The sequence below is a fragment of the Coffea arabica genome, chromosome 8c, assembly GCF_036785885.1.
Source record: "Coffea arabica cultivar ET-39 chromosome 8c, Coffea Arabica ET-39 HiFi, whole genome shotgun sequence".
NCBI lineage: Eukaryota > Viridiplantae > Streptophyta > Magnoliopsida > Gentianales > Rubiaceae > Coffea > Coffea arabica.
In genome coordinates, this window is record NC_092325.1 from 7,823,838 (window position 1) to 7,851,090 (window position 27,253).

General features: G+C 33.5%; 2 protein-coding genes across 7 annotated transcripts; one reads left to right on the forward strand and one right to left on the reverse strand.

The window, feature by feature from the left end:
* Positions 1 to 1,700: 1,700 nt before the first annotated feature.
* On the reverse strand, positions 1,701 to 12,151 carry LOC113705536 (arabinosyltransferase XEG113-like). 6 transcript variants are annotated; one of them, XM_072063623.1, is made up of 13 exons: positions 11,592 to 12,149; positions 10,594 to 10,875; positions 10,299 to 10,522; positions 9,066 to 9,171; positions 6,852 to 7,108; positions 6,553 to 6,688; positions 4,752 to 4,858; positions 4,616 to 4,669; positions 4,082 to 4,195; positions 3,294 to 3,392; positions 3,082 to 3,201; positions 2,286 to 2,372; positions 1,701 to 2,142 (listed from the first exon to the last, which is right to left on the reverse strand). In XM_072063623.1, the coding sequence occupies exons 1-13, from the start codon at positions 11,737 to 11,739 to the stop codon at positions 1,975 to 1,977; spliced, it is 1,902 nt and encodes a 633-aa protein (XP_071919724.1). In that variant the 5' UTR covers positions 11,740 to 12,149; the 3' UTR covers positions 1,701 to 1,974. The 6 variants fall into 6 exon arrangements, with proteins under 6 accessions (XP_071919724.1, XP_071919726.1, XP_027083230.2 ...); XM_072063625.1 differs by having other exon boundaries at positions 4,752 to 4,846; positions 10,299 to 10,504; positions 11,592 to 12,148; XM_027227429.2 differs by having other exon boundaries at positions 10,299 to 10,504; positions 11,592 to 12,148.
* A 12,379-nt stretch (positions 12,152 to 24,530) lies between these two features.
* Positions 24,531 to 26,999, forward strand: LOC113705758 (probable receptor-like protein kinase At1g49730). The gene is made up of 2 exons (XM_027227668.2): positions 24,531 to 25,008; positions 26,219 to 26,999. The coding sequence occupies exons 1-2, from the start codon at positions 24,531 to 24,533 to the stop codon at positions 26,875 to 26,877; spliced, it is 1,137 nt and encodes a 378-aa protein (XP_027083469.1). The 3' UTR covers positions 26,878 to 26,999.
* Positions 27,000 to 27,253: the final 254 nt, after the last annotated feature.

The window sequence follows — 27,253 nt, forward strand, 5'->3', positions numbered from 1 at the left end:
TGCCTATGCGAACCCACAGCCGCTGCCGCTCTCCCACTCCTTCACCATCACACCATCGCCGTCCCTTCGCCCAATCATCCGCTACCACTGCCCTCCCTCGTACGTTGGCAGGAGGAAATCGAGAAGCAGTAGGACTCTTTCCTATTATTTCTCTTGGCAGCCTTCAATTTTGATCCTAGATGGAATTGGACTTTGGCATCTTTTATGTAGCTTTTTCCATTCCCTCGTAGGTAGACACTTAGTAGAAAACAATTAGCCATTTTTTGGCTTGGAGTTGTCTTTGGCATTGTTCTTAATTCCATTGCCATTTTCATCTAAATTTTGGGACAATGTACGCGGCAACGATCTTTGCAATTTCGCATGGGATTTCCTCCATAGAGATGAACTAAATCTCTTTTTCTAGTCAAGGAACAACGGAGGTTTTGGTTCATTTAAAAATTGTGAGATCGAATTAATTTTATTTATTCCTTTTATTTACTGGTATTTGCATATTCTCTGTTTGTAATGTTTATGGTTGTTTTGTTAATTAAATATCCTGGGTTCGGTCATTGAATTAATTTAGCAACCTGATGTCAATTAGAGCGTTAAATCCGTAATTATTTAATTGTTCTAAAATAGTGATAACTGACATGATTAGATTTGTGTCAGGAAAATACGCAGGCTAATCTAAAATAACCATGGTAGTATGTTATTTGGTTAGAATAGGGCTCCTCTAATACGTATGGCAATTGGAGAATTAAATCTTACGAGCGTATCTAAGGTTATTTTCCAATTAGAATAGTAATTGACGGGCGTACCTCAGTCATTGAAATAGTAAGGAGGAGTTGACTGTCATCGTTTGTTTGGCAGTTATAACTTATTTATTAGTTAATAGTTGGAATTATCTCTGCATCGATGATCAATTAGTTAAACCATTGCTGAAGTTATTTATTAACTAGAGCTTAGCTATTGTTAATTTGATTTTTAATAATTTGACATTTAATTTTTGGTTGGTTATTTATTTTTATTCAAACCGTTTAATTATTGTCATTGCTATAAAAACCCCCCATTGTTAGCTTGAATTTCGAAAGAGACAAATATCCCCAATCCCTATGGATTCGACCCTACTTATCACTATCTACAGAAATTATATTTTGATTGAGCATGTATTTATTATTGCACAAACTTCAACAACCTGTTAATTCCGATTTCGAATTCACAATTCGAAATAGAAATCGAAATTCGAAATTCCTATTTCGATTTCAAATCTGTTATATATATATATATATAATATAACATTTATATTATAAAAATAATTTTTATATTCTTGAATTTGGTGATTCGGAATTCCTATTTCGTTTTCACATATATATAATATTATATATATATGTAATAAAATATTTATATAATTATAATAATAATTTTTATATTCATGAATTCGGAGTTGGTGAATTCGAAATCGAAATCAGTCGAAAATTCTGATACCAAAATTTCAAAAAATTTCGATTTCAAAATTTTGAATAACCGATTTCGATTCTGATTTACACCCCTATCATCAGGAGTCTAGCTGGTCCTTTAACAAAAATGAAAAACTGAGGGGCCCAATTTTAAATATCAAGTCATTTATTTTGCAATAAAATGATTTTCAGATAATTTTTTTTCCCAACACTTGTATTTATGCTGCTAAGTGCTAAGAGACCAGCAACAACTATCTTTCAATATGCGTATCAACTTTTTGTTCGCACTTTTTTCAATTGGACAACCACCAAAATCCTTTTGTAAGTATGCACATAATACAAACTATGCTATCTCAGGAATTAGCTAGTCAGCCTTATAGATCTATAGATATGATCTTACATGGATGGTATCTATACAGCTCTATTGGTGTCAACAATGCGGCTGTAGATACTAGAATAGTTCTAGCATGTCATCCTGCTGCACTGCTCAAGTTACTTCAACAGCTGGAGCGACATCAATATGTACCGGTAAGAGGTGTTAAAGCAGGTGGTGATCTTCTTCTGGAGTTTGAGGTGGTTTAGGTTTCCAATTGGGTTTTTCATCCCAATAGATGTCATATAATATGTGACCTGGAGTATGATTTTCCACACAACACCAAAGACCTGTATATGCCTTCACACGCTTCCTGAATTTGTCCTCCCTTGACTGATCATTGGTTTGTTTGTGTTAGTGCCTTTACAAAATAGAAATAAATTTCCAGAAAGCTTCATGAATATCACAGACTAACACAACACGCTTTCAGGCAAGCATATTATGTATACAAATACAAGGAGAGAGAGATATATTACCTTATCAGCGAAGCCTGTGAAGGCATCTTGCATGGATGAGAACTGGATGACTTTAACATCTTTGAACGATGAGAATACAGTCTTGTACTGATTGAAACAACCAAGTTATAATGTCGGTCAGTTAACAGATATTCAAAGTCTGATGGATTGGCAGATATAAAATACATGGAGCTGATAATGCAAATGATAATACCACAAGGTAGATGGAAGAAATGGAATGAATTCAATCTTTGTTTGTCTGGTTATAGTCCACCATACGTGAATTTTCTAAAATACAAATAACTAATGCTAGAAACAATGAGCATTGAGTTAAGCTGAAGAAAATAACAGGTTAATTGGTGCATGATGTATTCATGTAGGCAAATTTTGTTATCAAATAAATTAAATAAAATGAATTCTCAATCTGTTCATTTGAGCACCTAATAGAGTTGTCAAACAACCCCAAGTCCATTTTCCAATGATCAACCATTATATTAATTCTATATCCCGTAAACTACTATTAAATAGACCATTTCCAGCAAGAATGGTTGATGGTTTAGCAGCAAAGTTGCTATAAACTTAAAGATGCCATTCTAATGGTCACCCTGAAGTAATTTTCACAAATTTCTGTTTACCGGTATTTGAAGTAACGCAGGTAATTGGATCTATTGATGGATAAAATGTCAATGACCAGCAATATCCAAACCTTCATGTAGGAAAAGTTCTGAAAACAAGTTGAATGACTATTATATGTGAACAGTAAAAGTCTTGGAATCCACTAAATAGATCCAAAGTCTAGTGTCGAAATCATATTTACCGTTTCTTCAGAACTACGCTTCGGAAATTTGAGAACTCCCGCTTGACTTGTGCTGTTTGAAACTTCACAACCTCGTGACCCCTCTTGACAAAAATTTACATCAAGCCATGATTCCTTCACCTGAAAAAATATCACCAGAATCAGAGTTTGTCGCCGAGATGTCATAAGAGATGCACAATCATAAGCTGTTGTTTAGCAGCTTGAAGGAAAACCTTCTTGGGCATGGATGGATTCGCAAATAAAGAATACTCCCTAATTCTGATCGGTGGTCCAAATTCGTCCTCTGGCAATTCGTTCAACATTGTCTTAACCTGAAAGGTATTACAAGGAATTAACCGAAACAGAACACACAGCTCATAGGAAATTATAGATGTATTGAACAAAAGATTATACTCATGCAACTATTGTGAGATAAGATACTTAAGATGATTCCACCAGCAGCATAAGGTGGTAGTCTTTACAAATATTGCAGAGCTTCTGTAGAGGAAATCGACTTTCATGCCTTGATGTATGAAAAAACAAGGCGCCTTGAAAAGTATTGTGATAAAAAGAAGCAGTTTCAATTCAGTTTCATGAAACTTCAGAAACATTAAGAGTCCATTACCATTGCTCGACCACAGAATGGAGTCTGTTCATGCACCTTGAAAGAATCTATCATTATTAGTGAATCAAATAAGCAGAGACTACTTAGCAAATACATAGGGAAACTACTGCCAATTGCAAATGTGAATTACTTCTAAGGCCAATTCTAGATAGTCTTATACCAAGTTCATCCCTTGCAGAGAGGACAGGACATAAATTTTCATTCTCCTACCCACAACACCATCCTATTTCTTTTGGTCAGCATAGGGTACGGGTATCACAATGGAGAACAAATTAACTAAGCAACCAAACTGGTTTGAGTGGGTCATAATTTTTTCTGCAGAGCATAATTATAATAATTATATGTTTTGGTTTTCATTATAATTCTCCTTGGGGCAAAATAGTCCTATTTTAGTACCTCAAACACATGATCCAAAGGACAGATAAAAGGTTGTTTCGTCATACTGCCTGGCAAAATTCCAGGATGTCCAAACCATAACCTATCCAACCTGCACCAGAGCGGAGGCATTACCTAAAATCACAAATAAGAACAAAGAGAGATCAAGACATGAGAATGGTGCCGCGTCTTAGATTCCATTGACTTTTTACAGACAGTCCACTTCCAAGGTAATTTGATAATGTTATTGAAACAAGATTAAGCTTCAACAGACTGGTAGTATGGAAAGTATCATGAGCAGACTTACATTCATAAAGAGGCCATGAAAATCTAATTAGTGCTCATGTGGCATCTAGCTGGGACTCTTAGTAAACAACCTATTGCACTTAACAGGGTTTAAAAAGATTTACACCTTAGAAGTACATTGTCGAAGACTGGGTTTCTTTACTTCTTTTTCTAGTCATCCATTCTAAAGAATTTTTTACAAGGTTATAAAAGATTTACATCTTAGAAGTACATAATTTTAGACTGGGTATAAGAGGAAAGGATTCTTACCAATGTACGATTCAGCAATGAAGTAACAGCAAGTGCAGTCCTTATTTGTTTGATCTGCATAAACACATATAAGAATGAAGCATGAGAAGACATTACAAGGTAATAAACCAAAAAGACTATGGCAATAGGCACATACTTGGTAATTTACAAGATCAAAGTGTGATTCAAGATTATGTTCTCCATCTAGTAACAAGCTCTTGGGTATAGAAGGATTGAATGTCAAGAACCCTCCTGCGTAGGATTCTAAAAAACATTACAAATTCAGCCTTATCACAGCAAGAAATGGACTGGGAAAATGAAAGCTATGAATACCAAAGTGATTCAACAAACATCACAGGAAACCGGTGACTAGTCAACACAATAGAATACAAGCAAAGAAGTTCACGCTTGAATCTGGAGAAAACAACTGCATATTCTTCATGTCTAAGAATGTATCCATTTGTTAGATAAAACTCATAGAAAATTCAAACCCTCTAACTCACTAACACAAAAATTGAATAAGAAGTATCAGAAAACATATGTCCCCCTTTGCCACAGTTAACACAAATGAATTTCAAATTCATTGCTCTCTCTTTGACGTCTAGGTCTGTCATTACATTTCCTGTGTTCTTGAATTTTGGTTCAACCAACTTATTAACATGGAAAGAACCTAGTCCACTGGGAGCTCTGATAAATACCAAGGAACAGAAATAACAAATAGCAAAAGAAAAGGACTTTCTCCCTAGAATCAAGCAAAAAGTAATAGTTGATTGAAGTGTGAAGAATGAAATGATGTCAAAAAGTAGTAGATGGGTCAGGGCTCAGAAAAGTACATGATGTAGGCTATTTTGGATAGGCTCAGGACTAGTTGCAGATCTTTCTAGAAATTCTTTAACAACTTTATTGCAATTTTGGGGAGAATGTAGTAATAACAGGTATATTTTAGGCAGAGTGGTTCTGCAGCAGTCGTGGACATGTCACTGAAAGTTGCACGGAGTTCAAGTTCTTTGGCCATTTTGCATCTCAAACAAGACGTTGTGGAATGGTGATATTAAACTTAAAACAGCAGGATGATCATAATCAACAACTATGTCTGACCCAACAATCCACCAAGCAGAAACAGCTTCATAGTTGATGATCTGCTTAAAATTATGCATGAGTTTAAAATTAGCAAGAGATGGGATGGGGTGAGGATATATAGAGGCCAGCACCACATGAGTAGAGCTTAGATAACCTAGTCTAAAATTTTCATTATTTTCACAATAAAAGAAGTAAAAACTTTCAATTCATACAGCAGTAAAGACCATCCATATATGAATTACATATTCCTTTTAGTTTATTGGTTTTCTCAGATGTAACATGATATCAAAATTATCAATCTCGAAAAATGAAAGCTATACATCTAATAGCTCTTTAAAGATTCAACACCTTTAAATTATAGGCATCTTTTCTGTATCATATTCGGGCTCTGGTGAGGTCATCTCATGTTTTAAAAGATAATAGCCAGTACTACCGCTTGAAATATGACAATATATGTAATTCTAAAATGTGACTACGTACTGTCCATACCTCATACACTTAATTTAGTAACCAGGTCAGAAGAAATTTATAACAACAGAACAACTTAAATTTATACATTCCCTAAAAGAAATAGCTCATTCCAGGAGGAGAAGCAATTGGGCAGCAAGTAAGACAAATATGGTGATGATAGAAACACGAGGGTCCCAAAAAGTCTTGGTAAACTGGTTATCTTATTTGGATAGCTGTTGCGACCCAGGACAAGGAATTGAAAATATGATGCCCGGAAAAGGAAATATAACACATTCACAGAAAGCTATACACAGAAACATTTAAGTATACAGAATGAATATAAGCGACACAAAAGGTAGTCAATACAAGCCATTTGTCAGAAGGGAATCCATGCAGAAAGGATCTTCAACATTTAGAAGAAAAAGAACCTGACGCGTCATAGTAATCTGGTGGATCATAGAAAACCATTGCTTCTCGTAGCCTGTGACGCTTTCCCTCAGTTCCAGCATATTGAAATGTGGTATGTACAGCGTAAGGCTCCAGTCTGAGTTGTTGATACATTGCCTGTAAAATAGCATAGGGGTACACGAAAATTTAGAACTAAAATTAGTGTCAGTAAATGAAAAAAAAAGTTCATAAATTAGCCAAAGATGTCTACCTAGTTGTTACCTGAGCAACAAAATCAGAAATTGAGAAGCAGAAAAATAGCATCATTTCAGGGGCTTACCTGAACAAAGTAAGTGTGGCCACTGCAAAAAATACTTGCAGGGAGAAGACCTAGCTTGAGGTTTCCATCATAAGCATAGGCCAGTCCACTTTCTTCATCAACAGATGGACCTAGCTGCCTCCGGACAAGATCATTGAAACCATTCTGATCCCATAGATTAGCATCAGCTAGAAGCAATTCTTTCCACTCTCTTGCCAATTGTTTTGCAGAATTGGATGGCCGCCAGTGAAATATACCAATATTATATGCAGCACCAACTGTGCAAGACATGGCATTTCATATGGAAAATGGCAACATAAGAGTAATTTTGCTTAGTTATGTTTGAGATCTTTGTTTTCCAGCATTTAACTTATTTTACTAATTCTATATGAAATTCAAGCACAGCTACATGATGCTGAAATACATCAGAGAGAAAAGAAAAGAAACAAAATTGAATGTGAAAATATCAAACTTAAGAACTGATGTTTTACAACTTAATGGTGAACTTCTAATTGGCTAGTTTATGCAGGCCCCAATAGTGAAACTGTAAGCATTCTATTGAGGATTAAAATTGTACGAATACCTTCATATCAGCAATAAAAATGTACACCAGCTAATTTGTCTTTCATATGGGATAATTATTGGTGTCACCCACGCTATTAGGGTTTCACGATACTTCAGTTTTAACTGTGGGAATACAAATTCAGAGAGAACTATCTCATTAGATATTGTAAGACTAGTAGTAGTGTAAATTATCCACATGCATGATCAAGCTGTCAGATATTCATTCTCTGTAGTCAAAAGACTAAGTACGGGTTTACATGGTATCGCTTGTTTCAGCCATGACAACTGGCAGACTTAGTTATCATCAGCAGATACGCTTATGCTTTAAACTAAATAAAGTTTCACTTGTAACTTGATTTCTATGCGTAAAATAGCAGCATGAATAAAAAGCGCTCATCAAGTTCCATTTGCTCTACTCCAACAATCTTACAAAAAATGAAATAACACTTCCACAAAATTATTTACACATTCACTGTTTCAAGAGGCTGGTTTTGGCGGACGCACAATAGTTGATCATATGCACCAGATCCCTGGAAAATAAATATCCTGACAAGTTGCTCCATGGATTGACTTTTATCCGAAATGTACATTTAGACTTAAAATCATAAATCTTGGTAGAATAACATTTAAAATACGTTCTTAAAGGCAAAAGGAGGTTGATTATACTCATCAATAGGACCTTGAAATCAAATCCTGATCCACCAAAGACAATTCATTTGCCCACAAGAACAGAGGCACAACCTAAGATAGTCAGGTTTAATAGCCGTTTCTGGTAGGGAACCAAGTTGGAGGATGGTCAAGCAAATTGTGCTATTCACCTAATTGCTTCAAGTTCATAATACAGGTCCTAATTTTCAATAATCAATCATTATTATTCATCTTAAAGGCTCAAACAAGATGGTTACCACCAGATTGCATGTATTAATGCCCTCTGGCTAGCTAGTTACACAATACACCCCCCAGTCTCTAATGCAAAGCATAGAAAAATCTCACTTCACAATACTTAGTTCACTGATCAAGAAAACAACATTACAGACAGATTAATATCCTGCATACTGAAAGATGATATATGAGGTTTGAGTTCAAGTTGATGAACAGGACCTATTTACAAAATGTCAATGAAGAAAATGAATGTTCACCATCCACTTTGGCCAGGAAAAGGGTTGCCATGCTCCCCACGTATTAAGTAGAAAGGCAACAGATTGGAAATGTGAAAGTGTCGTGTGATATCAGCATTTATGAAATTTAACTATTAATCTGAAATTAGTTTAAGTCATACTAACTCCATTAAAGGCACCTAGAGTTTGGAAGTGTTGTTACAGAACTAAGTGAAGTACCATTGAAAAATTCAGGAAATTTAAAGATTTTGTTTCTTTAGAGAAGATCCAACCATATGAACAAGCACACAAGATTACAGAGACATTTCCAGCATGGTATAACAAGACTCTTCAAGTCATCATGTAAGCTGCAGAAAATTCATCTTCCTATCAGTGCTCAAGAATTCAGTATTTACAACAAACAAGCTGCATGGTCATCATTATTCACCTAAAATAAGCGATAACATAGCAAGGATAATTCCGTATTCCTACAACAATATCAAGGAAGAAAATCTAGTCATTAGCAAGGGGATAAAAAGAAAATAGTAGGTAAGTAACTTCCTTCAAAGCTCACCTTGTTGCCAGTTGTCCAAACTATCATCAACAACTGTTGGTACAACTTGATCAGTTGAGGTCAAGATATCAGCTTCAGGGAAACGTGCTAGATATGGCAGCGGATTCTGTTACATGGAAATTGAGAAAGTGCGACAAACAAAAGGTGAAGATTAGGCATGCAGCTGAAAAGTCAAAACAGATTTTGGTATTGCGTTTAGAAGTGCCCAAAAATTACCTCAAAAGTTTTTTTTCTTTTCCTTTTTTTTGGACAAGATGGAACATTTAATCACCAAATTCATAAACAAACGTTTTTCAGAAACAAAATTTATTTGAAGGACGAAAGACAGTTTGTGAATGTGCACTCAAAACAAAACCAAAAAAAATCTGCATGACATTACTCTCCATTATCAATGTACAATCACCCTTCGCTTGACTGGTATCATGCTTTCTTAGGAAGGACTAGTAAAAGGGACTAGCAAATTCATAACTGCTCGCTGTTAAAGGCCATACTTAACCAGTTATACACAAATAATATTTTCTTCTAAAACTCTAATACATTGTTTCAGGATCTTCATGTCTCTCTCTCTCTCTCTCTCACGCACACACACACACACATGCGCGTGCGCGCACAAACACAACTATCCCACTGAACTCTTAGTTGCTCAAGATTCTAATTAGTGGATTCACAATCCATCAGTAATATAAACACTACTATCAGAATCATAATACCTTCCTCACTGTCCCTCCTCCCTCTTGGAGATTTTGAGAAGCTAGCAATATCTGACAAATAGAATAATAAAGCTCTACAGACTTGGTGTCTTTGGTTTTTTTTACAGTCGCTGGTAGAATAAAAGGTAGAATCGCGCCATCTTATCCCCATTGCACATCACTGCATTAGAAGGATTTGCACATCCAACTACCAATATTCCTTCCCTCCTTTCCTTTACTGAGATTACTTATGAATTCTGAAAATATGAGCAACAGCTGATTAATTCTTTGTCACAGTTGGACATACTTGACTGCCATCCATCCCTCCCTTCATTCCTCTTCCTCCCTCTTCTGGCATCCTTTGTGAAGCCAGCCAACTGAAGCAGTAGATTGACCAATGTGAGCTACTACTTCTGCCTATTTACCCAGCTCATAAAAGGTGCAACAGGACTTACTGAACCAGACCATTTTTCAAGCCAAATGGGGATCAGTCTAAAGAACTTTACTTGATCAGGCAAACAATTATTTGAGCAAGAAAGGTTACCTTCAACCAGACCACATCTGTATCGCACATTAGTATTTCAAAACCCATAGGAAGAATGGCATCAATCAGAATAACCTTCTGCCTTCCCATCTTGTGAAATGCTTTTGAACCCCATCCAACATCTATTGTGCTCATATGGCCACCCATATCAAACACTGGTACACCTTTCCAGTAAAGAGCTTCAACCATTTTTGTGTCCATGGCACCTGCATCACAATTGAGTTCTTTTTGAACAATTAAGTCATTGTTTCTTGACCTCTTTCTCCAGCTTTATGAGAAGACAACTATCACTTACCAACAAGAAGGTTATCCACTCCTAAATCTGTCAAGTGCTTTACCCATGTGAGTATGAAATCCATGAAAGCATAGTTACCAAAGGTGACTACTACAACATTATCCTTCACCCTTTGCTGAACCAGTTCCTTTGTCAATTTAAAGGTTTTAAGAGGTGGCATCTTAGAACCAGAAGGGGGGACCTCCCAAATAGGCATCATTGATTTGCTCTGTGTCTGGGAGGCGGAACCCAGAGACACATTCACAACAGTTAGATGAGAACAATTTGATACCTGGTTTTGGGCTGGAGAAAACGCAAGTAAAATAAGATACTAGAAGGTGAAAAAGGTCAGGCATGAATTAACAGCTTAGAAGAAACAACATCTTGATATTAAAGTCAAATAACATATGGTAGATGCATAAACTTGCATGAAATCCGCATTTTTTTAATTTTGTATTAAACTGAAATCTGCTTATTGCAATAGTAAATTGCCTATAAGGACTGTTAGGGAAGTTGTACACCATCTATGAATATCACATCCCACATCAACAATCCATATGTTTAACCATAAGATACATGAGCATTTTAAATATACAATTCGAAACCTACTCTTTGCATATCTTCCTCTGCTCGGTTTCTTAGTTCCTTCGAAACCCACATGCATGAAGTTTCACCAATGCAAAGTTCATATAATTGTGTTGGAACTACTAGATGTCATGATGTTATAGCTACATTATCAGCCAATCTCAGAAATATAGTCCTTCATCATCCAATGGTTGACCACATTGCAACAAATGAACTTTTAATAAAGAAACCAAATAAAGTATCACAGACCATGATAGTGAAAGGGCCAAAAGAAAAACAGATTTTCCTTCAATTTATTAACTAAACCAAAATCCAAAAAGATAGAAACTTTATCAAAACAAACAATAAAATGCTAATCGAGAAGCCTTAAAAACGTCATTAAGAACTCAAAACATGAAATGAAAGGATAAACCTTCCTTAAACCCCAAATGTACCTGGACTGAACCAGAGGGAGGAAGAAGAAGAGGAGGAAGACGAAGATGAGGAGCTGTAAACTGCCGAGAAAACATAAAAAGAAGACACCACTACTCCCACCACCACAGCGGCATAGATGGTCAGAAAAACTGGCTTGTAGTTAGCCATATCTTTCAAGAGACTGTTCCAAGAAGCCTTTTTGGCTGATATTAACACCTTTCCAAGAAAACCCACTGAGGAATGTGGATTTTAACTCAATTTAATTGCAAAACCCAATTTTCCTCATCTGGGTTCTCATCAAAACATCAAAAAATCTTCATGCCTACTCTAGGTAGAACGTGCTAAACCGTGCTTCAGGGTGGCGAAGGTGGAGATGTTATGGACCTTATGGTGGTGGAAAGTCAACACTTTACAGCCAATAGGACCATTAATATTTCAATCTGTCAACTTAAATTTGATTTGAGAAATGGAATGTGAATATAGAAATGGGCAAGTAGAACAAATCTCCAAATGTAACTGAAGAAAATATATATGGTAAAGATTTAAAGTAATTGGAGAGTTGGTGGTGGATCAGTAATGGTGTTAAGCAGGATTCATACATATTTAGTTGGCAGTCCATTTTCAAGTCTTCCAAATTTGGAAACTTTACTCATTACTGTGTTTTACCATAGAAAGCAACTTTCTTAATATAGTTAATTGCAGTAATTTACCGCGATGAACCGTGATTCTGAAACCACTTTGCTCTCTATCCAATGAATCTTATGCTCGAATTTATATCCTAATTCGTGTTTAAGCATTAAATACCCATGATATTCTTTTTAAAAAAAAAAAAATACCCCATGATATTTTATTTATATTTATTTTTTCCTTTTATTTCTTCTCTCTTAGTATTTTTCTTATTCTTGTCCCATTCTCTCTTGCCACTACTATTAAATATATGTAATTATTATTAATAATTGATTAACCACAAACTTTAATTCTTATGAATGTGCCTGATTAATTTATTTTTCAAATTAAGTACGCCTTGTAACACAAACAACATATATTTTATTTTTATTGAGGTTTGGTTTTCTTAATTTTTTTTCTTGCTCATTCTTTTATTTTGTCTGAAGTCGCTTATTTCTTAATTTTCGTGATGATTGATTGGATAATAACAAATTCCTATGTTTAATTTATTTGTCGATTGCAATAGTTTGTTGCTTGTATTACGACATGCATAATCAAAAATATAAATTTATTTAGGTATAGAAACAGAACTTAGAGCTTACAATTAATTAGTTGCAAATATTGTTAAGAAAATCTTTAAAGTGACAAGAGGAGGGATAAAAGAAAATATATAAGAAAAAAGAAACAAACAAGAAAAAGTGAACGATAAAAAGAAAAAGATTGCAATAACAAGAGTAAATTACCTATGAATCGTTAGTCGACAAAGTGCAACTAGACTATTAGTTTATGATAGTAAGCTGCAAATTAACATATTTTTATGATTGAAAATGAAGGCAATCTTATCAAAACAAACATTGTTTTGATAAATAGAGCGGGTAAAGTGGTAAAAATAACGTTGAGGGGCAAAGTGATTTTGGTATAAAAAAAATGAGGCAGTTTACCGCAATTTACCCCACTAACTAATATGAAAAACGTATTAAAAAGGGAGTTAATTTCCAAAACACACTAAATTAATTACTGAAATGCGTTCTGTGATATGATAATGTAAGATTAAAATGGCAAAAAAATCTTCACAACCATCAAATTATTCACATTGTACCCTTTGGCTATTCAATTTTTTTTTTTTTTTAGTCCAATGAGGCTCCCAAGCCTTAAAGGGAAAGAGGGAAAAAGTTGGTTTAAGAGTTAAATAGGGACATTGTGGCTGTTGTTAATGTCCCTATGAGTTAAATCGCATTCAATTTTACTGAATTTTTAAAAATTCATTTTCTTCTTTTGGTTTCAACGTGACCTTCCCATTTGATCTTGCTATTAGTCCACATGAAATGTGCTCCATGTATCCAATTCCGATTTTTAACCCCAATATAGAGACCACTTAAGAAGTCTCACTTTTTAAATTCTGACACGTGTAATAAATTATATTATAGGAATTGATTTAAATGATCTCACGTGAGACGTGTCATAATTTGAAGAGTGATGTTTGATTATGAATCTCCATAGTGGGGCTGAGGATTCGAAGTGTCAAAATTATCAAATCAATTAGACTGTGGTTTAAGTCATTTTTTTGTCTTTTTCATTCCTGAAAATGAAAAAGAAATCATTGTACTCATAACTCAAGTTAGATAGCTTTTAAATAGTTCAAAAGAAAGTTGTTAGGCAATTTCATTTATTGAGTGGTCTTTACCCCTTATTTGTCTCCTTTAAAATTTTTATTTTTATTTTAAGATACTAAGTCGGACTCATATATTGAGACAATTTAAATAGCGTTTTATTGTTCTGAGATCATTTATCAATCATTGGATTTGTGTACCGTGCACCAATGCGTCTGGATGTTCCGTGCATGTGTCAAATTTCAAGGCCAATCGTCCAACTAGAAATAGCGCGTTTTCTAGCTGGTGATGCCTGTGTAGTTCTGAAAGAAATAGTTACTTCTCAAAGTTGCGTTGCAAATATAGCAAAGCATGAGCCAACTCATAAGGCAAAAAAAGGACTAATTCAGGATAGAACTTGCTATATTTCTCATAGCATCAACATCAAGATCATAATTCGGGGTCCATACTTTTGGCCAGTAGCAGTGAAGAGCTGGTTGGAGGGCACGAAATGTGTTGGCAAATTTAACTTTTTTTTTTTTGGGAACATCCAAAATTCAAGGACAAGTTTTAACCAAAGGGCAGTCATGGTAAGTTGAAGCTTGAAACTCCATGACAAAATATTGGTACACAACAATTGAATACTATAACTACCCAAATTACATCTTATAAGAAAAGCCATCATACCCAGCTCAATTTCAAATATGTCATTTTTCCCATCTAATTAAAGGAGTCAACAACAAAAAGATCCCCTACGGATCGGGGATGTTAGAGTTGGTTGAGATGATAGAGTTAGAATAATACTTTTTTACTAATTTGGGTTCGAACCATTCTTGAGATATTTGCCCATCGTACAGGGCTTGCCTAGCACTTATTACCCCTCCGTGTGGTTGGCAGACTATTGTATGGGACGAGATTTATCCAATGCACACTCTCGGATAGCGGCTGTTGATTCCCTTGTAAAAAAAAAAAAAGGACATCATTTGGCGTTAATTTTAACAATCCATGATTCACCAACCCAATGAAAACGTTCAGATCTTGAGTTATGAGTTAGGACCTCTCTTCCCGATTTGTTCCTGAAGATTGTCTGCAATTGATGGTCAAGATCGTGAAAGACCAAAGAATTTGGCACTCAAATCAAGGGTATGCATAAGTTGTGAAAAACACTCGGCTGAATTGACACCAAGCTATTGAGATTGTAGTTGAGAATATTCACAACCAAACGGAAGGAAGGGATGGCAACATAATTTTTTCCTGATTATAATGGTATGAATCAAATCGTGTTGGATGATTTTCATAATTTATTAATGAAATTTATTTTTTATATATAAAAAAAAATTTACAAGGGATATTACTTATCAATGTAGAGGACTTATGGTAAATCATGTCGATCGTCATCTCAAAATTTTGGAAAGAAACAACCAGGAAACGTGGCCAATAGCACTTAAACGCATTCAATTTGCAACTCATATTGATATCTCTATTTGTCTAATCAATAATAAGAAGAACTTTTCTTCCCAAAAGTTTATTTTCAACTATTTCAGCCCTTCATAGAATCACTTTTTTCTGGAGAAATAATTTGAGCCAAAATGTTGCTTCATGTACCAATCAAATGACAATATATTTCCCCACACTATAAGTTTAAATTCGATTTAGCAAAGTGTTTCATGATATTGAGCCACCTCATTAAGATTTTAGGGTTCCTCATAAAAATCTTCACCACTTAAATTGGCACACATTTTCAAATAACAAAAATCATATAATTGCTCCCCTCCCCATTGGCATCTTTTGCTAAGCTAAAACAGGAAAAAAAAAAAAAAAAAGGTTCCTCTATTAATCGTACATCCCCAAAATATTGGGACAACGTGTTAGATACACATATTTCTTCCTCTGTGAAATTATTATGCAATTTTTAAGTTTGGTAAATATAGTTACCTCACCTTTAAGCCAGTGATGGATGATCATCTTAGTGTGCATGCCTCCAATGACTTGTTCTTCCATTGTGAAACTTCTGTGCAAGAATGAAAAAGTCATTTTAAATGTTAAACAGGGAGAGGAAAAAACAACACAAAAAATGACGTTTGTAGTATGATACTCTTGATTTCTCTTTCGTTTGGACTTTTGCCCTTCTTTGAATACAAAAATGGTGCAAGTGTAAGTGGAGACACCTCTTAGTTTTGTGTTTTTGACATTTGTTTTGTCTTGACGCAGGAATTTGAGATGCTATCTTGTTGACAAATTCTTTTAATACGTTCAAAATTAACAAGCAAATGCCATATGTTACCCACAGTATAGGGTGGTGGAAAGGAAGGTTTACCCTTCTTTTTTTTTTTTCCCCTTTTTTAACCTAGAGTCCGCAATAGCATTACTTACCAAACAAACACATGACACAGAAAGAAGTAAGGACACATTCTAATTAATTTGCACTCTCTAAGTTTTCTCTGATTCACAATTTTCACTCTGAATTTTAGTTTTGGACAAATTGCGCTCTAATTTTTTTACCATGCTCACTTTAGTCCATAATCGTGCAAAAAGTACATTAGTTTTACTTATGACTTTTTAAAATTTTTTAAAAAGTGTTAGCAATTTAACTAAAGTGGAGCGGATTAGAAAGTTTAGAATGCATGATGTTGAAATTTAAAGCTCATAATACAACGGGTGCAAAGTGAAATTAGTCTAATAAATAATTAGAAACATTCAAACATGCTAATGTACTCGCCCCTAGGTAGCTTAGACAGTTTCCATAGTTTTCTTTTTAGGAGCAGGTCTCGGGTTCGACTCCCAAGAGCTACCGTGCTGTGATTCTTGGGGCGGGCTCTCACAGCCTGAGAGGAGTAGTCTGACTTGTTTAGGTGATTCTGGCCAGGTCAGGATATCTCCCAGTCAGTCGACAAAAAAAAAAAAAAAAAAAAAAAACACATGCTAACGTACTCGTGCTAAAATTTTCAGTTCAGTCTTTTTATTTTCCTAGTTGTCATATTCTAATGAAGCATCAAGACCTTTGCCATGTAATACACACAAATTCGTTAAGGATTTGGTCTCAAGACAAGTGGGAGTCCTTAAGGAATAGTCAGACGAGGAAAGCAAAGTATTTCTTTTGTCTGCAATTGAAAATTGTAATGTCCATTTCAAGACTATCTTGTATGATAATAATTATTGACTTCAAGCTGAACGTTTAGCATTAAAATTTGGCTAGAAAAAGCCCTTCCATGTAATTTTTTTGGTATGTTTTCCTACATTTTTTAGAAAGTATCTAACGATTTTAAATTATCCCCTAAATAGAACGATTTCATCTGAAAGAACAAAAAAATTTTTTTAAAAAAAGAATGAGATGTTAGAGGCTTATATTTTAAAAGTTTGACTAATGATAAACATAAAATCGTCAATACCACTTAAGTCCTTCGTGTATATAGGTTCAGTAGGCAAACATTTGGATAGATCTGATTTATATAAATCATGTGGCTCAAATTTTGTCACACAACCTCACCAACTCAAGAGTTGAAGGTGTGATAAAATTTAGATCACATAATCTATAAGATTAGGTCTATCCAAGATTTTGCTACTTCAGTATATAAGGCTTTTGAGTCAATTGACGCGCACAAGGGGCTTTTACAATTGTCGATCATAATTGTATTCTACTACGCACATACTTATAAATACTTAGAGAAGATGTATATAATAAAACAAAAGATGTACAAAACTTAAACAACTAATTTGAAACAACAATGAATAATTACATATTTTTAAGCATTTTAAACTCCTTTTTAGTAAGGAAAATGGTAGGATTTAAGAAGCGGGAAGGGAAAAGAAGAATTTGAACTAAGGACCTCTAAGGTTCAAGTTTAACCACTAAACTAAGATCTATTTGACTTTATTTTTTAGTACAAAAAAGATTTTTTCTTTCTTTTTATTTTTATTTTTGACAGTGTATATACTAGTAGGTCTAGATGCATGCCATATATATAAAATTTAATGTTTAAATTAAAATTCAGATAATGTGGCATTCATCCAACCCTCAAAGTGTATACATTGACAGTGTAGGAAAAATTAATTAATTAATTATATATATAGGTTATTATCACTTTACCCCCTTAACGTTACATTTTAATCACTTTACCTCCAAGACTAACAGTCAAACTTAACGGAGTTTGTTAATTAAAGTGAAAAGACATGTTTAGCTTTTAAAATTATTATCACTTTACCCCTATAAACTGTAGTCTCATTATCAATTTACCGCATAGAGTTATTTTTTAGCCAATTTATCTTATCGTTAAACCAACTTAACTAGTTAAAAAATTTAGAAGAAAGTACCCTCTTCTTTTTATAATAAAAATAAAAAAAAAATTAGAATGGCTTTTCTCCTTTTTAGTATCAAGAAAAAAAGTCAAATTATTAATATATTTTTTCTTTGCAATCTTATTAATATTGAAAAGAATAGAAAGATGGGAAGGCAGACGGGGAGGGAGAGAGATAGAGAGCTCAATTCTTTTTTTTTTTTTTAATACAAATAAGAAAGAATTTAAAATTTTTATTATTTTAAAATTATTTTACTTTTTTGTTTACCATTCAATTCTAATCCTAATCCCAACAACTTTAAAGTAATAAGACAATGTTAGACTCTTCTTTATTTTGTTTCTTTGAAAAATCTAATTTTCTATCTCCTTCTTTCCTATCTATTTTTCTTTTCCTAGTATTAATAAGTGTGAAAAAAGAAATTTGAGAAAACCCTTTTATTTTTATATTTTTGGATCTCTTAAAGTGAACAAAAAAGGGAAGAATAACCAATCCAACTTTTTTTAATTATATATAAAAAAAGTAAATACATTTAATTTTTTTTTACCATACTAATTAGATTTACGATAAGATAAAATGTCTAGAAAATAATATTAGAGATTAAAGCAATTATATCACTATAATTTAAAGGGATAAAGTGATAATAATAATGTAGTAATGCTATAGAATAAAGGGGTACTTTTATCCAAAATTTATTAATATGTTGAGTTAAATTACTTATATAGGGGTGAAGTGATATAGTTTAAGGGGCTAAAGTGATAATTACCCTATATTATGTGTGTGCGTGTGTGTGTCTATATGTGTGAGTGTATTTAAATACACATACATATATAGTAAAGTCTCTACAAATTAATACTTGATAAATTAAAAATCTCTGTTAAATAATAATTTTCCTAGTTCCAACTTGGACTAGTGAACTAAATTAATGATTTTGATAAAATAATGATGTCGATTACGTGTGTACATTAAAGACATTAAGAAATTTAAATTATACTTGCAAATCAAGTAGATATGGGCTGGTTTATATTCTTTAAGCTTTTAACCTCCTTTTATTAATAGAATAATTCATATTTTTATAAAATAAAATAAAATCTTAATTGATTAAATGAGTTTTTTTGAATTAAAAGTACACTCGATAAATTAATAAATTAATAATTTATCAAATTATTAAAACCTTTTTAAATTAATAGAATTTGTATGATTTCAAAGTCATTAATTTATAGGGGTTTTACTATATGTGTATATGAGATTGGTGCATTGGCAAAAAGGAAATGTTTTGTAATGTTACCTTACCCTGATGCATACCTACCATGTCATTCCCATGGATTCCCTTTGGAGCATTCATTAGTGATATAATTTAGAAAAGGTTTTAGCTGATCGAAACCAATTCATCACCGCAATTTTGGCAATTGAGGGTGTATTTTGCAGTTCTCCCTTTGCCACCAGAATATGGATGTACAAGTGTACAACTAGTGAATATGATAACTGCCAAACTAAATCCCATAAGAAATACCATCATACTTAACAGTATTTTGGATGTGTCATATATTTCCTGTCAAACTAAAATAGTCAATGATAGAAACTTCATTGCAAGCCCCAGGAAGATTATAAGATTTACAAGGGAGACCATTTATTAATATAGAAAAGTCAAGAACTTTCAGTCAATCATTTCAACGAAAATATTCCAGTAACCAAGCTATCTTAATTGACGTTCTAGCAAGAAAAACCAGGAAAGGTTGCCAATAGTGTGCCACGTATTCAAATGGAAACCCATGTTGCTGCCTCTACTAGCCTTATCAATAATTAATGAGAAGAATTTTTATCTCAAAAGAATTTTCAACTATATTTCTACCCTTCGGTGACTAGGGAAGAGCGGAGTCCTTCTTACTTTCAAGTTCAGAATTTGAATTTTGTACCTAATAGTTAGGGATAGAAAGGGAGGAGTGGGAGAATTAAAAATATATATATTTTTTAGCCCTTCAGAGAATCAATTTATTTTGGATAAATAATTCGAGGCAAAATGTTACTTTGTATATTGAGCCATCTTATTAATTTTTGGGTTAAATGTGTAATATTCTTCACCACTTAGATTGGGAGTAAATTTCCAAATAACTAAAACTATATAATTGCTCACCTCCCCGATGGGCTCCTTCACTAAAGATGAAACATATTAAAAGGTTCCTCAACTAATTCTAAATCACCAAGGTATTGGAACTAGGGGTGGGCAAAATTATCCGCTAACCTGAAAACCCACTATATCCAATTCGATCTGATCCAATTCGAAAATTAGGATATCCGATTTGTATTATTTGATCAGGTTAAAAGACGAGTCGAGTACCTACTAAGATGCGGGGCTGATTAGAATTACATATTTAAAAACCTATGGATACCTGACCCGTCCCGCATGTATAAATTTTTTATTTTTTTATTTTTTTACACATACTATAAAATAATATTTTTAGAACTAAATAAGCAATTTTATTGAACAGATTGCATTATAAATATGAGAGACTATAATTTATTTACAAGATTCATTTATAGAGGTCATAATCTTATGTTTTATAGAAAAAATTTTAATTAATGTAGAGCGTATATTTAAAAAAATGTGCTACTTATTTCAAACTTTTATTGATTTTGAATTCTTTAAATTTTTTCCTTTTCTTGTATTCTTTTCGCATGCTTATTTCTTGGTGGGAGACTTTTTTTGAGAAAAAAAATCTTTATTAAATATTAGATGAAGGAGTAAAATATAAAATTAAATTAGTATAAATTATTTTTTTAAAAAAAAATAAATGAAAAGTGGGGTGGAGCGGATACCCATTGACCCAACTCTATCTCAGCGAGTACCCTATAATCGGGTACCTGTTGTCTGTTGATATGCGGGGTGGATAAGGGTCAGAAATGGTTGATCCGCAAGGTGCGGGTTGAATTAACCAAATGGTGGATTAGGCGGGCATCCAACCTGCGCCCACCCCTAATTGGAACAACAGGCTGATACACGATCTCTTCCTTTGAAAAATTATTACACGATTTGTAACTTTAGTAAGTTTAGTTACTTCATTTTAATTTAAGCCAGCAACCTATCTAATGATCATCTTAATTTGCCTCTAACGACTTATTCTTTCAATTTTAAAACTTCCATACAAGAAGCAAAAGACATTTTAGATGTAAAAACGTTATAGGAAAACGACATAGACAACGACAATTTTAGTATTATACTTCTTGATGTCCATTGAACAATAGACTCAGTGGAATAACTTTGTCTTTCTTTCGGACTTCTGTCCTTGTTTGATATGAAAATGGTGTAAAGCGAAGTGGTAACATCTCATTTTTGTTTTCGTTTTGTCTTGTAATTGGAATTTGAGTTGCTATTTTCTTGACAGATTCTCTTAATAAGTTCGAAGGCATTTCCAAACAAAATACTGAATAATTGACTGCAGTTGAGGGGGTGAAAACTGTAAATGGAATGCTTGCTAATTGCCTTAAGTTGCAATACCAAAAACAAACACAAACATGTAAACAAGCAATTACAAACACTCACACATCTAACTGACTCATGCTAATTTTTTTCACTTTTGTGTTTAGTTTTTTCCCAGTTGGTCATATTGTAAAGAAGAATTATGACTTTTTCTATGCAATACATAGGAATTGAAGGAATATTTTAGCACTTGGTCTTAAATGAGTGACAATATGAAAAAGTTGGACTAGGAAAGCAAAGTATCTGATTTTTCTGCTAATTTCAGGTATATTGTTACAAGATGATAATTATTGACTTCAAACTCAACATTTACAATCAAATTCGGGTAGAAAAGCCTTTTGATATCATGTTTTTAATTAGTTGGCCTAGATGACGTGGAAAGCATATGACGTTCTTAAACTTTGCATTAGATGTTGTGGTTTATAGTTTTTGTTTTTGTTTTTTTTTGGGAAGAACTAAATGAATTAGAAAAAGAATGGGATCTTAAAGATTATTATTAAGGGATTGACAAATCATAAGGACTAATCTTTTAGGACAAATATGGAATTATTTAGACCGAGTAATCCAGCAGTCCTTCCAATCTATTAATAATAAAAAAAAAGAAAGCCAACATGTATTTAATTTGTTAGAAGTTCTTATGGTCAACCCTCCCCTTGCCATAAATGTATTAGCAATAAATGTACATATTAAAATAAATGTATTTAATTGTATTTAATTTTATGGTCAACAATTGTATTTAATTTTATTAGCAAGGACATATTAAAATAACAAATTTATGAACTTAAAGAAATAATGTGAAGCAATAATAACTTCTTACATGTTAATAAAATTTACGTACTAAAAGTAGTTGTGTTACATTTGTTGTCTAATCAATTCATTAGTTGTGTTAATAGAGACATTCATTATGTTACTGCATGTATTGGATACTATAAAATTGTGATTGACAAGTGTTAAGACTCATGATCTCAACCTACAACGCCTTGAATGGATTCAAGTTCTCGTGCAGCCTTGTCTTAAGTTTGCCATAAAATAACTTGCTCTCCAATACTAAGCATAAAGTACACTACTTATCGAGTTCCTAAACTATTTTAATCATCAACTTTTGATTTTTAATCTATTTTGAATTTCAAATTTATCCCTCAACAATAAAAGAAAAAGAATCAGATTTTGATCCTTCAATATTCGATCTCTACTGTTAAAGCTAATGAATCTAAGTGCCACATTTGACGGATCTAATGATGGAAATAGATTGAAGGTTCAAAATTTTGATACTTTTTCTTATTGAGGGATCAATTTGACATTTGAAATAGATGAGGGATAAAAAAATTAATGATTATAATAGTTTAGGGGCTTGCTAAATAGTTTATGTCTAAGCATAAAAGCATTTACAATCCAAAAAATCACCTAATACAATTGTTTTTTTTTTTTTTTCATTTTGCTTACCATTTTACAGTGTACAAGCAATGTCAACCAATATTTGCAAACATAAATATTTTCCAGATAGCTTATTGTTTGTGTTTCGTTCCTCTTGACTTCACACGGTCAAAACCCTTGTCATATATAAGTCTTAAACCTTTTATTATACTTGTGCTCTGATGGAGTCCAATGAGATATTTTGATGATGAAAAGGGATAGGTTAATGAAGAAAAGATAGTTTTGGTGTCTTATAGTTCAGCTTTTAATTATGCCAAACACGAGGAAATGAATAAAAATTTAAAAGTAAATTGTCTGATCCATATTGCAAAGACTACTTATTTAATTGTCTTTTTGATTAATAAATGGATGGATGTAAGCCTTGTTTGGGAACATCTATTTGTGTTTTTAAAGCATTTGAAATTGTACTCATCGTTTCCTCTTCCCAAGTAACAAGCCTTTGTATTTGACTTATTTTGCATCATAGTGGTCAGTTCATTGTAGTTGTGCTTAATTTTCATCAATAAAATTTCCTTTTTCAAAATAAAAATAAGCCATAAAAATAAATCATTAAAACAGCAAAATATGAGCTCTAGTTCGAGTTCAAGTTGAATCAACCATTTTAGTTAGACAAATTAGTTTGAAACGATTGAAGCTTAAATGAGTCGAGTTTAAATAATAATTTTAACTTGTACTGTTTTCAAGTGAAATTACTCAAAGGAATTTGGATAGTACAAAAAAAATCAAGTTTTGGGTCCTTTGCAACTCTATGTTTTATATCTATTATAAACTTAGGATTTCATTCTCAGATTGCTCCTTTGGAGACCCTGTCCTTAAAAAATTATCCCCGTACAAATGGTGTTCTACCTAGCAAGCACTCTATGATTGTAAAATTATGAGAAATAATTTATATGCGTCAAATAAACATATATACGCCGTATGAGACAGCAGATATAGTGCTGACTCCAAAAGTTTGTTAGTATAATGTTTGGAGACCAAACATCACTAATTATCTCTTGAAATGAAATTATATAAAGAGATAATGTGGCAGGTGTAATTATATTTGAGGGCACAGAGTGGCAGCTCTAGAAAGCCTTATAGAACAAATTACACTTGAAGAATTCTACAAAGTCCACTAATTAATTTATCATTCCTATGGATGGACAATATAGTTTATGAAAGTCTTAAACTAACTTTTAGTTTTCAAGATTAACTACTTAATGACAGAATTAAGACCCTTGAGCACATTACTATTCTCATGGATAAGACAATAAGTAGTTGCTTTCAAGTTCCAGCTCTGCAATTAGCAGCAAAATGCCATATTTATGGATCTTCTTCGTTATGCCGCAGCACCAGTCTTCTCCTCTAATGATATTTCTCTCAACATTTCCACACATTCCTTGATTATTTTCTATCTCCTCTTCTCTCCCAAACCTCTCCTCCATCCAATTAATAGAAACCATATAAATATAGTTGGTTATAGAAAAGAATATCTTGGTCGATCTCCCAATCACAAAATAATGTCATTCTTTGTCAAAGCAAATCCGCGACATTTTTGGATTGTAGGGGCACTAATACTAGTGATTATAATCACAATTTTGTTGAGGAGGTGGGCTGTTTATGTTGAAGCAAACAAAGCTGAAAAATCTGGAGATGATACGGAGAAAAATCTGAAAATTGATCATGATCACAAGCCTTCAACAGAGATATCCAGGAGTCCATCAAGTGCTAGTGATTGTAGCAGCAATTGTTGTTCGATAAGGACGTATGCTTTGGAAGAATTGAAAGTTGCAACTAAGGAATTCAAGGTTCAGATTGGTGTTGGTGCAACTTCAATTGTGTATCTTGCTGAATTTCAGGATGCAGGATTTGGTGCTGTGAAACGTGTGCTAGAAGAGAAAGGAGGAAGCCAGAAAATATTCCTTGATGAAGTGTCTGTTTTGCTTAGGATTTCTCATCCAAATTTGGTATGCTTGATGGGATTCTGCTTGGAGAAAGGTAAGGTTTAGACATCACTTTTTTTTTTTTTTTTTTTTTTAATATCGTGATTCTTGCTAAAATCACCACCGTTTCCTTTGATTGCAAGAAATTGAACAAAATGAATATTCTTTAAAAAGCATCATAGTTTCAATGATAAAGTTTATTTTTTATACAATAACCAGGTAAAAAAGATATCATCTACCAAACTCTTTTCCGTTTTCAACCTGTATATCCCCACCTCTAGCAACAAAATAAACCTTCTTTATGAACTAATACAAGAATGGTACCGATAATTTTAATAACGTTAACAGTTTGCAGCCATTTTTGCGAGAACACTTAATCAAACTACTAATGAAAAGATAATAGAAACATTAATATGGTGTTACGGCATCCAATACAATATGTGGCCTTGATAATACCATTTAGTATCAGATGAACATTGTAGAAAATGTAATTTGATTAGTATTCTAAGCTCAAGAAGGAAATTATAAAAAAAAAAAAAAAAAGGTCTTAAGAATCAGGGAAACAAATATATGAGTACCACAAGCCTATATCATTGCAAGTATAGGACAAAAATTTAGGTTAAAAACATGTTTGCATTGACCTTTTTTAGAGCAGCACAACTTCTTTTGATTTAAATATCTGAGTGAATTTGGACAAAGACGTGAGCATAGACATACAGTTCCTGGCCATTGAAAATCTCTAGGTTTCTCTTTGTTCTCTGCGAAGCAAAGAAATTAGCTTATGCATAAGGCTTTGGTCTTGCTTATAAGACATCAAATTAACCATAATAAATAAATTTTTAGATTAGAAAACTAATCATTTCAGAACTGCGTGGCATTCTTGTCCGCTGTTGCATGGACTACTTTTATGGTTCTATTAGACGTCTCAATGAAAAATGTTATGCCTTATCGATTGAATGTTGGCTAATTCATCAACAACCATGTAAATTTTATGAACTCCAAACTAAAGGAGAAGAAGAAGAAGGGGAAGAAAAAAAATAGATACTTCCTTATATTGCTTTTAAATTTGTTAATTCCAATTGTTGTCTAATAATCATACACCTTATTCAACAAAATCCAGATTCATCATAAAAATGATACTTAATTTTTGCACAAAAACAAGATAACAGAAATGCATGCACGATTCTTCTACTAGATGATATTGTCATCATAACAATGCCTATTAGTGTACTAATATGTGACATGATTTGTACATTATCATGCAGGAGAACAACTTCTTCTTTTAGAGTATGTTCCAAACAAGAGCCTCTTTGATCGAATGCACACGTACCAAGGCCAATGCTCGGGGATTCTTTCATGGTCTAACCGCTTGAACATTGCTCAAGACATCGCTCGTGCTTTGGATTATCTCCATTGTGTAGCAGATCCTCCGGTCATCCACAGAGACATAAAATCATCCAACATATTGTTAATCGACGATGATCACGCGAAACTGGCAGATTTTGGGCTATGCAAGCTAGGTAGCGACGCGCAAAGCGCGTACACGCCTACTGCAATAAAGGGTTCGCTAGGTTATGTTGACACCTATTACCTTAACACTGGGATAGTGTCACCAAAGTGTGATGTTTATAGCTTTGGAGTTCTGCTTCTTGAGCTCATCACTGGGCTCAAGTCAGTACAAGGCTCGACCACGCTTGCAGAATGGACTGAGGACTGCAGGAGGACTGAGAATTTGGATGATTTGATGGGACTTTTGGATCCGAAACTCAGGGGTGATGTGAATCAAAAGCAACTAAGGGTGTTGTTTGATGTGGCCAACCAAGCTTTGCTTCAGAATTTTGAAGCAAGACCTGACATGGCTCAAATTGTTTATAGAATTTCAAGTTGCATGGAACCTCAATCTCAGCCAGAGTTGCCAGTATGATACTGATAACAATCAGTAGCACTAGATACACTAGACTAGCTGTACAAATTCTACTTCTTTCGATCTAAAATTTTATAGTTGTAGGGGAAGAGAAAGGGGATTTTTGTTTCTTTCTTCCTTTTCTTTGGGGGGCTAGGGTGTATATAAAATGAGTTGCCTTGTATAAAACGTCCAATACTATGTCATATGTGCTGTGCATAACTAGTCTGAAATAGCATCTTAAACAGTGGATGGCGATTCCTGCTGTTTGTTCTTTTCTTGTTTTTGGAACAAGTTCCCTTGCAAGACAATATTCCATAAATTGCAGTTCTAATAGGATATATTACTTTGTACAGCTAGCAAGTTGAGAAATTCTTAGACCTTGTCCACGAATTTT

Bases quoted from the DNA above. Each gene is read 5' to 3' on its own strand.
- LOC113705758 (XM_027227668.2), top strand. From the start codon at position 24,531: ATGTCATTCTTTGTCAAAGCAAATCCGCGACATTTTTGGATTGTAGGG. The intron at 25,009-26,218 runs GTAAGGTTTAGA...ATTATCATGCAG, and splicing joins GGGATTCTGCTTGGAGAAAG to GAGAACAACTTCTTCTTTTA.
- LOC113705536 (XM_072063623.1), bottom strand. From the start codon at position 11,739: ATGGCTAACTACAAGCCAGTTTTTCTGACCATCTATGCCGCTGTGGTG. The intron at 4,859-6,552 runs GTTCTTTTTCTT...AATGTTTTTTAG, and splicing joins AGATTACTATGACGCGTCAG to AATCCTACGCAGGAGGGTTC. The intron at 2,143-2,285 runs GTAATATATCTC...ACCAATGATCAG, and splicing joins TCACAGGCTTCGCTGATAAG to TCAAGGGAGGACAAATTCAG.